Source organism: Gossypium raimondii, chromosome 12 (genome assembly GCF_025698545.1).
Source record: "Gossypium raimondii isolate GPD5lz chromosome 12, ASM2569854v1, whole genome shotgun sequence".
NCBI lineage: Eukaryota > Viridiplantae > Streptophyta > Magnoliopsida > Malvales > Malvaceae > Gossypium > Gossypium raimondii.
In genome coordinates, this window is record NC_068576.1 from 26,840,870 (window position 1) to 26,850,920 (window position 10,051).

The following is a 10,051-nucleotide window of genomic DNA, read 5'->3' on the forward strand; positions in this document are numbered from 1 at the left end:
TCAAGGTACTCCAAAAACTCAGTTGCCCGTGCCGCATCGGGGTCCATCCGAGACATGTGTGCCCCAGGAATATTGTGTATCACAATACGACGAATCTGGTTTCCGACTGAAGACGCATTAACGTTTCCATCCTCATTCACGCCTTCGTCGTCAATATCATCCGGGACCTTATCCGCGTCGGGATCACTCTCACTATCCACTTTGTAATCAACAGGATCACTACTATAGTATACATCATCACCAACCACATCAGTCTTGGCTGCATCATTAAGATCAATATTTATCCCGTGTATAGTTGATTGACTATCAACATACGATACCGGAACCACCATACACGGCACTTCAACTCCATCTTCTTCACCTAATGGAGTGGGATCTTCAGTTGCCTCTACACCGGCTAACTCAGCAAATAACTGAATTAGTGCATTTTTGTTACTCTGAGTCCCACAATAAAGAGCGACCATTATCTCCACGTCTTCATTGTCTACAAGTTCCATTTTGGTAAATTTTATTGGATCTGTTGAAACTGGAAACTTGTAGAAAACTTTTGATATCCTTCTCCCACAACGTCTATAAAATTTTTCACTAATTTTTTCCTTCATATCATCAAACGAGATATTTCTATCAAATCTCATTGCTACTTGTTTGTGACATTCAAATATGCATCCCACAGTTGTTGTCAAAATTTCTCCATCGAAATAAACGCATACAAAAAACTGATTCTCCATTTTCAATACTAGATCTGTTAAAAAGAATTTCAAATTTCTTAAAACAGTTTCAAAATGTAAACAGATTACATAAAAATTACATAAAAATGTAAACAGAAGCTAACAAAATTAATAACCTAACAAAATAACTTTCAAATAATAAAATTACTAACAAGACTCTACATTCTATTTAAAAAGAAATAAATCAAAATACCTTTTTTTTCTTCTTCTTCTTCTCCTTCCTTTTTTTCTTCTGCTTCCTTCTTATTTCTTCCGTTTCTCTAGTAAAATTTATGTCTGTGTTGGGGGTATTTATAGGGAAAAATCAGACCATTGGCGCCTCTCAATATGGCACCAATAATGGCGCCTCCCAGATAGGCACCACCATTGGCTCCTCTGAGATAGGCGCCAATACTATGTATTATACGGGTTATATACTGACCCGGAAAAATAAAAAATAATATTTTATTCAAAAAAAATAATATTTTTTTATTCATTGGCGCCTATTTAATAAGCTCCAATGAAAAAAATACCCTATTTTGATAAATATTTTTTCTGACACCCTATTTTAGTAGATTTTTTTTCTTATCCTATTTATGTAAAAAACTCCTTTTTTGGTGATACCTGTCCAAATGTCTGGCATTGATCGTACCATCCAAATGATAAACCTAATTTTGTCCCACAAAGTGACAAAACCAAAGATATTAAATTTTGTCTGTCAGAAAACGGAATTCGTTAGGAAAATAGCGCACAAATATGTTGGCGCTTTATTTAAAATCAAGTAAATCCCTCGACGTCATCTTCCTCTTCGTTTAAAGTCGTCTTCTTTTCTTCCCTTTTTTTCTAACATAATTTAAGTGTTTACTTTTACAAAAAAAATGAAAAAGAAAATGGCCAACCTCAGCTTGACTGCAATGCTGAACAGGTGTTTCCGCTACAGCTTTTCCAAAGCCGGTCTCCGATCATCGACTATGGACCTCGGCGACGGCACCGTCATGCACATCTGGGTCCCCAAAGTTCACATCAAATCCAGGCCCACGTTAATCCTGATCCACGGCATAGGCGCCAACGCAATGTGGCAATGGAACGACTTCGTTTCACCTCTCATGTCCCGCTTCAACGTCTACGTCCCGGACCTCCTCTTCTTCGGCGACTCTTACACGTCCCGACCCGAACGTTCCGAGCAGTTTCAGGCTCAGTGTGTGATGCGGGTCATGGAGGCCCATGGGGTTACTGTTATGAACGTTGTCGGGATCAGTTATGGCGGCTTCGTTGGTTATAGTTTGGCGGCGCAGTTTAAGGAGAGAGTGGAGAAGTTGGTGCTATGTTGCGCTGGGGTGTGTTTGGAAGACAAAGATATGGAGGAAGGGATGCTTCAAGTGAAAAGTGTAGATGAAGCCGTTAGTATTTTGTTGCCCCAAACGCCCCAAAAAATGAGGGAATTGATGAAGATTTCGTTTTATAAGCCTAGAAAAGGAGTTCCTACTTGTTTTCTAAACGATTTCATCCGTGTGAGTAAAGCTACTCTAAATTCTCTTCATTCAATCATAAGTGATTGATTTGCCCTTTATAAATTTAAAGATTTATGGCTTTTCTAGAAATGAATTGATTGGTGTTCATACATTTGTCGGAGACTTTTATAGGTTTATTGCAATCCCAGATTTGTCATAGATAAGTCATAGGCTTGGGTGAAAATTAGAGTGGTGGAAACCGAGGTTTTGGGTTGCATAATGTTTTATTGCATGACGAAAACAGAGAATCTGAGGGAACAATAGCGAAACCTATTGGATTTTAATTAAGAACTAGAGTAGAGCTAGGTGTATTAGGGATCAAGTTGTATTTTGCTCACCCTATTAAAAGTATACACAAATAGATCAAAGAGTAAATTGGTCATTTTTGTTAAATATTTAATCCATTTGTTCTATTAAAAACTAGCGTGATTGACAAAATAATTAGATAGTAACACGTGGCATTCTATGTATACCTCATGCTGACTTACAAAAAATCAATTTTTAAGAGTAAAAATGGATTAAATTTTTAACAAAAGGACCAGTTTGTTCTTTGATCTAATGCACAAAGACTAATTTGCTTATTTTTTGAGTAAAGGGGGCAGAATACAATCCAACTTTTAGTACAAGGGCTTCTATGGTACTTTTACCACTAGATCCACTTTATGTACATGTAATGTAATTTTGGAACATTAATTTGCTCATAGGTCTGCCTAATTTGTTCAAAGGACATGTTAGATGATTCAAGAATGATGTGAAACTAAGTGTCTATACCGTGACCAGAATGGATATGATGTTCCAAATTCTTCCATAAGCTTAGTTGTTGGAAAACGGTTTCAATGAGTAGAGAATTAACTTAATCTCTTTATGTTGTTTGAATCCTGTCGGTTTTTGTAACTTGAATGATTGCAGTCAGTTGGGTCCCTGGCTGAACATCAACAATGACTGTTATTGATCTCACTTCAGGTCTGCTATACAAATGTCGGTCTTTGCAAGGAAGCAAGAGCTTTCCATAATGTTATGGCCTTAAGTTTGTGTCGGGTTTTCGATTTTGTTGGCAGGAAATGTGTTCGGAACATCTTCAAGAGAGAAAAGAGTTGATCCAAGCATTACACAAGGACCGAAAGCTGTCGAATCTTCCAAAGATAACCCAGGTTATTGCAAAGAATGTAGCCTCAGTTATAAGGGGTTCTGTTCGAGTATTTACTGAGTGAATAATACTTGTTTTGTGCAGCCAACACTACTAATATGGGGAGAACATGACCAAATATTCCCTTTGGAATTGGGACACAGATTGGAAAGGTAACCAAATAAGCATCTTAATATCCCTTTTTTGTTTTACACTTATATTTGAAGGTAATATTGATTTTAACTTTCGGCACGTGACACAGGCATCTAGGAGACAACGCAAAACTAGTGATGATAAAAAATGCAGGGCATGCCATCAATGTAGAGAAGCCTAAAGTGTTACTTAAGCACTTCAAATATTTCCTTATCGATACATTCAGTCCTATGGAACCTGGAAACCATAGCAATGGCTGTAAAACAGATTGAAAGGGATGCAAGGATGACAATCCAGGACATAAGCCTCCATTAGCAAATGTATTGTGTTTTAATGGAAGAATACTTAAGGTGATGCGGATTTATGAGCTATATTTTGCCTGAAAATATTATTACTCATTGTCTGTATATAAATCTGTATGAATCAGCGACGATTTGTTATTATCTCTATATACTTCGTTATCTAATAAACTTTCTGCTTTACAACTTTGGTTGGGGGGGGGGGTAAAGTTTGTTGGATTCTGTCGTAAACTTACAACATTTAAATGGGGATGGCATAACAAAAGGCAAAATCTTGGCCATTCTCTTTTTCAAGCAGCAATGTAGAAAAGCAGACCAACCCATAATCCCAGCATAATCTTCTCTGCAAAAAGAGAGACAGAGAGAGAGAGAGAGAGAAGTTTAAGGTTTATTTTTCTTTCTTTTTTTATTTTAAATTCACTTAAAAAATATGATTGCTTTTTTCCCAAAAAAAATGTTTATTTGGAATATTATTTTTTCAGCATGTTCTAATTTATACCTTTTCTTTTTGAATAATCTCCTGCAATTTGGCAACAATATTTATGCCAATCAAGTTAAGACTCAATCGGCAATTTGTACTAATTTTTTATTTTATGCTTAACTATTTTTAAATAAGTTTTTTCTCGTATTATTACACTAATAATCAAAGGTAAAATTTAAAATAAAGGTAGATAATTAAACATTTTGACAAATGACAATACATAATTTATTGTTGATATATAAATTTATACACTAACACTAAATAAAAATTTAATCTATATTCTAAAAAAACTTTAATATCTATTTCATATTATAAAATATTTATCTATAAATATTATTGCAAATCTAATTATACCCATACATATCTTCTATGGAGAAATGATTATATGAAATCGTGATTCTATGTCATTTCTATTCATTTCTAATAGGAGAATGACAAATCGATTTTTCTCCGATATTCAGTTTTTTCTCCGAGAAAATTTATATTCAACTAAAAATGTTAAAGATCGGAGTAAAATGAATAGAAATGACGTGAAATCACAGTTTCATACAATTTATTCTCATCTTCTATATTATTATGCTTTTGAAAAAAGAATCTTCTATATTATTATTTCTATTTTATAAATATTTTCATGTGAAAATATTAAATACAACTTTATAATTACAAACGCTATATAATATTAATATATGTATTCAATTTCAAAATTTATTTTGAAACAAACTCCTATAATATATGCACTTAAAAAAAGAAGTTTATATACAACGCCTCACTTTTTGTTATTTGTCTTTTCCCTCTTGTTTTACCTAAAAAGAAGCTAGACCTTTAAGCCACAAGACAAATTCCATTAGCAAAACTGAGTTTCACTTTCTTGCAAAAAAAGCATAAGCATCTCGTACGCTATCCCCCTAGTATTAGATATTAAAATTTATGGTCTTATCTAATATTTATAGCATTTTACAGTGTTATAATTTTATATTTTTACAAATTTTAATATCTTAGGGTGTAATTTCGTAAATTAAAAATAACGTGTTTACTTTTTAAATTTGAGCAATAAGTTTAATGGTTGAAGTGAATTTATTTATCCTTGATTTCAGAATTCAACTAACAGTTTCGCTTGTGTGATAGTATAGCATGTGCATGTATATTTGAATTTTATTGTATCAAAAAAGAGTTGAATTTTAATACTAAAATTTACCAGTATTGAATTTATATTAAAAATTGTTTTCTATATTAAAATTTTAAAACTATTTATCTCTTACATTTTTTTGAAATACTCCTAAATTAATCTTATTAATATAATATAATGTTTTATTTTGTATAATTTTGGATAAAAGTTAAATATAATAATTTGGATATCTCTTTTTTTCAAAAAGAGTAGAGATAATTTATTTCAAATATATATTTTAAAATAAAATTAACTTAATATTTTTCAATTAAGTAGTAAGTAACTATCCACCTACTTATCTTATTCAACACTTTTTTAAGAAAATTTTGTATTAATTATAAAACTAATAAAATTATCAAACAAAATTAAAACAATAAATGGTGAAAATTTTCACCAGTTTATCAAACACTTCATTTTTTTTATATAATTATGTGTTATTTATATATTTTTATCATATTTTAATTATTTTTATGTGTTGTATTCATGTAACATTATGTTAGAGGTGTTCATGGGCCGAGCCTAAGCATGATATTAATATATTTTATATTTGCCTAAGCCCGGCCCGGCTCGAAATATGGGATTAAAATTTTGCCCAAACCCGGCTATATTTGCAAAAGACTAACCCAAGCCTATTTTAGGTCTGTCCGTATTATTTTTAAAATTTTAAAATATATATTTATATTATATTATTTAATATTTAATAATTTTATACATTTTTTATTTATTGAAATTTTTTATATAGTCATCTTAACATTATTTTAATGTTTACATTAGAGTAATATTATATATTTTTATAGGTTTATTCTTTAATGTGTTCTAAATTACATAATATATAAAAATAACATAATATAAAGTATTATAAATTTAAAAATGAGCTGGGCTGGGCTTGGGCCTTGAATGTTCAAGTCTGAGCTCGACCTATATTTTAAACAAGCCCAATTTTTATCTAAACCTATTTTTCGGACTTAATATTTTTATGAAAACCCTCTTAAATTTCGGGTGAGCCTTCAACCTTGGACGAATAGCTCGACCCACCCGGTACCTACCATTTCCGCATGGAAGATGAACACCATGAATAAAATAAGGGTTTCTTCTTTAAACAAAAAGTAAAGGTTAATATTTGATAAATTGAGAGTGGATTATTTTATGGATTTTCATTTAACTAAATCACAACACAGAAGAAAGTTGAATGAATTAAGTTTTAATGGTGTGTAATTATATTAACAAGGGTATGGAATAATAAATTGATAAAATAAAATAAAAAGAGAAGAGAAACATACGGGTTGATAATGAAGTGGAAGTCCCAATAAGATCCTCGTAATCCTGAACGGGATTGTAATTATTGTAGCAATCTGTAGTGGCATTGAAACCACTGTTACAGATACATAGGAAGGAATTGGTAGGAGGCGAATAGCCACAGATTCCGCCACTATCCTCACAAGTATTGCATTTGTTGTTCATATAATAATCATCGAAACCTCCATTTGTATACTTTAACGTCACCCCATACATCCATTTACTAGGGTCCGTCGGCGAATCTTGAAAGGAAGCAATCGATGCATACCCTTTGCATTTCATTTCCCTCAGGTCCAACTCACCTTTGCTGTTGAAATTCGCCGGCGAGTACACGCAGCAGGTGTTGGTCGGCGGGAACAGTGGGAGGCGGAGGTTGACGACGGCGGGGCAAGTATAGATGGTGGAACAGAGGTGGGTGGATGAAGGGTCACATACGGGGGAGCCCTTGATGGTGAGGGAAGAGGTCGGGGGAGTGCATGAAAGGAGGAGGAAAATGGATGGACCTAGTTGGAAAGGGCTAGCCCAGTCGAGCCCCAAGTTGGGGGACTGTTGCATGGAGTTGCAAGTAGACATGGCGGATGGGGTGATGGTAAGGGTTGAGTCTTTATAAGATATGGCGGTGATTAGATAAGAGCCGGTGTGGGTTGTTAGCAGGAGCTGGTTTGACTTGCAGGTTATGTAGGGTTCGAACCGTGGTGAGCCACAGCCATAGCCGGTGCCGAAAGGGTACTTGATTTGAAGTGAGCCACAGTTGGACTGGCATGGTGTGGCTGGCGCCGCTGAACTGAGTAAGGGAGTGACGGTGACGGCGATCAGGAAGATGATGAAGGGAAGAATTTGGCTATCCATTGGCTTACGTTTTGGGCTCGTAACTGATATCTCTTATTGAGAGTTGGGAGTTAATTGGTTTCTTCTGTTGATATTGTAAACTAGACAACAAAACCAGATGCTTTATGATGTAGGCAGTGCCCTCAAGAAATACAACCCCAGCTCCAATACATCTCATCCGTCGAATTAAACGATTTCAATCCATTTGAAAATTTTAAAAAATTATTTTTTTATAAATATATGTTTGTTATGAATATCTTATTAAGTGGATGTCCATCATGATCAATATAAAGCTTTAATGTACTTTAAATTCTAATAGTTATTAGAATTAGATCTCTACTTTTATTATACTTTTTATGCCTATAAATAGAAATTCTGATGAAGCATTGTAGTCATCCCTTTGATCAATAAAGTACATACTCTATTGCTTTCATATTTTTTTTGTTCTTTATTCTCTATATCTTTCTTTATTTTATAACATGTTATCAGCACGATGATTCTCTATTTTTTCAAAATCTTTCGAAGTCGTCCCACAAATCAAATTCATTTTCAGCTTAAACTTTCACCCTTACAACTTCATCTTCAGGATGTTCAAAGATTCAATCGCAGAATAGATGCTCGTGATAATAGTCAAGGTGATGATGTTAAAGATCTTCAAGTATATTTTACTATATTTTATTTATTATATCATATTTATCATATCATATTTATTATAATTGGAGAATAATAATGACAACATGAATAGATAGATTCTGATTTAAAGTTCACGTATGTTTACGATGATGATTATGAAAGAAAAAAAATCAATAAAGGTATTTAGAAGTCTGCCCTACCAAATTTGTTACATTTCCTGAAGTGAATGCAAACATAAAATAAAATAAAAGATATAATCATGGACCACTAAAATGGGAACATAGTAATAAATAATAGAACAATGAGAGTTCTCAAGATAACTCTTCAAAGGGTAAAGATAACATTATGTTATCAATATGATATGAAAGATTATTGGCCATATATGTGGTGTTTGCCCAAATATTTTGTTTCTATTAATATTCTTTAAGGAAGGATTTGAGAATGTAGTAATGAATTCTATCATTACAGATAGAAAATATTTATCTTATTTGGTCTGAAACAAATAAATATTATTCCAATATTTGGTAGTACAAAATTAGTCAAAAACTTGAAGAGTTAATATATTAATATCTTATGATGATTAATCCATTGGTTTTAAAAGATATTTATAATGGATCTTATATTGAGATTGTGAATGAGGAAAATACTATATTTCATATGAATCATTATTGCTATAAATATTTATTTTGAAAGGATGAAAAGAGAGGATTGGGTTATTAATTTACATTTATTTTATAATATTTGTGATCTGCTTTTGTTATCATCCCCATTAAGGGCTGGAAGCAAAATATTTGACTGTGAAAGATTTATTTATGAGCAATAAAATATTATAATTCTATCTAAAGCTCGTTATGATTGGATGCACTGAAGTTGTAAATTTTTTTAGATATTTGAAGATTTTGGCATATTCTGAGGCGAATATTACATATAATTATTTGAAAATTACATTCACTTAGTGGCATTGTAGACTTCACATTGATTTAGACATTTCTAGTAGTAAATGTCACAATAGTACTTATATGTGGATACAAATTAAAAGGAATGATAATAAAATTATCAATTTGTTATAATTAAGTACAATTGAAACACATGTTAAAGTAAACTAGAAGTTTACTAATACAAATGCGTTTACTACTTGGCGTGACCAGTTAGACTATCTTGGATCATATATGATGCGAAAATTAATTGAGAATTTATATGGACATTTATTAAAAAACCATAAGATTCTTTAATTAAAAAAATTGTCATTTGTTGTTTGTTCTCAATGAAAATTCATTCTTAGAAACTCACTAGCTAAAATTGAGATTTAATGTTTTGCATTTCTTAAATGAATATGGGCCCATTCATCCACCATGTGGATGATTTTGACATTATATGATTTTGGTAGATGCATCTACAAAATAATCACATGCGTTATCAACTCGCAACCTGTCATTTGCGAGATTGCTTATTTAAATGATTAATTTCAGATTATGCAATTAAAACAATTCATCTTGCTAATGTTGGTGAGTTTACATCCCAAGTTTTCAATGATTATTGCATGTCAATTGGGATAAAAGTTGAACATCCTGTAACTCATGTTCACACACAAAATGATTTAGCTGAATTGTTTATCAAATGCCTCCAACTAATAGCTAAATTATTACTTATGAGAACAAAACTTCCTATTTCAACATGAGATTATATTGATTTACGTGTTGTACGCATCAAGCTAATAAGTTATAAATACTCATTATAATTGGTTTTTGATCAAAAGCTAAATATTTCTCATCTTTGAATTTTTGTATGTGCGTATAGGTTCCAATTGCTCCACCACAACGCACAAAGATGAGTGAATCCTCAAAGAAAGTTG

The 10,051-nt window shown here is 32.3% G+C and overlaps 2 protein-coding genes across 2 annotated transcripts; one reads left to right on the plus strand and one right to left on the minus strand.

The window, feature by feature from the left end:
- Nucleotides 1-1,498: 1,498 nt before the first annotated feature.
- LOC105763595 (uncharacterized) lies at nucleotides 1,499-3,982 on the plus strand. Its single transcript, XM_012581854.2, has 4 exons — nucleotides 1,499-2,218; nucleotides 3,277-3,369; nucleotides 3,450-3,517; nucleotides 3,607-3,982. The coding sequence occupies exons 1-4, from the start codon at nucleotides 1,586-1,588 to the stop codon at nucleotides 3,767-3,769; spliced, it is 957 nt and encodes a 318-aa protein (XP_012437308.1). The 5' UTR covers nucleotides 1,499-1,585; the 3' UTR covers nucleotides 3,770-3,982.
- On the minus strand, nucleotides 3,896-7,727 carry LOC105763596 (wall-associated receptor kinase-like 20). Its single transcript, XM_012581855.2, has 2 exons — nucleotides 6,723-7,727; nucleotides 3,896-4,139 (listed from the first exon to the last, which is right to left on the minus strand). Exons 1-2 carry the CDS (start codon nucleotides 7,585-7,587, stop codon nucleotides 4,087-4,089), a joined length of 918 nt encoding a protein of 305 aa, XP_012437309.1. The 5' UTR covers nucleotides 7,588-7,727; the 3' UTR covers nucleotides 3,896-4,086.
- Between the last annotated feature and the right edge of the window lie 2,324 nt (nucleotides 7,728-10,051).

Bases quoted from the DNA above. Each gene is read 5' to 3' on its own strand.
- LOC105763595 (XM_012581854.2), top strand. From the start codon at position 1,586: ATGAAAAAGAAAATGGCCAACCTCAGCTTGACTGCAATGCTGAACAGG. The intron at 2,219-3,276 runs GTGAGTAAAGCT...TTTTGTTGGCAG, and splicing joins TTCTAAACGATTTCATCCGT to GAAATGTGTTCGGAACATCT. The intron at 3,370-3,449 runs GTTATTGCAAAG...TGTTTTGTGCAG, and splicing joins ATCTTCCAAAGATAACCCAG to CCAACACTACTAATATGGGG.
- LOC105763596 (XM_012581855.2), bottom strand. From the start codon at position 7,587: ATGGATAGCCAAATTCTTCCCTTCATCATCTTCCTGATCGCCGTCACC. The intron at 4,140-6,722 runs GTATGTTTCTCT...CTCTTTTTGCAG, and splicing joins TTCCACTTCATTATCAACCC to AGAAGATTATGCTGGGATTA.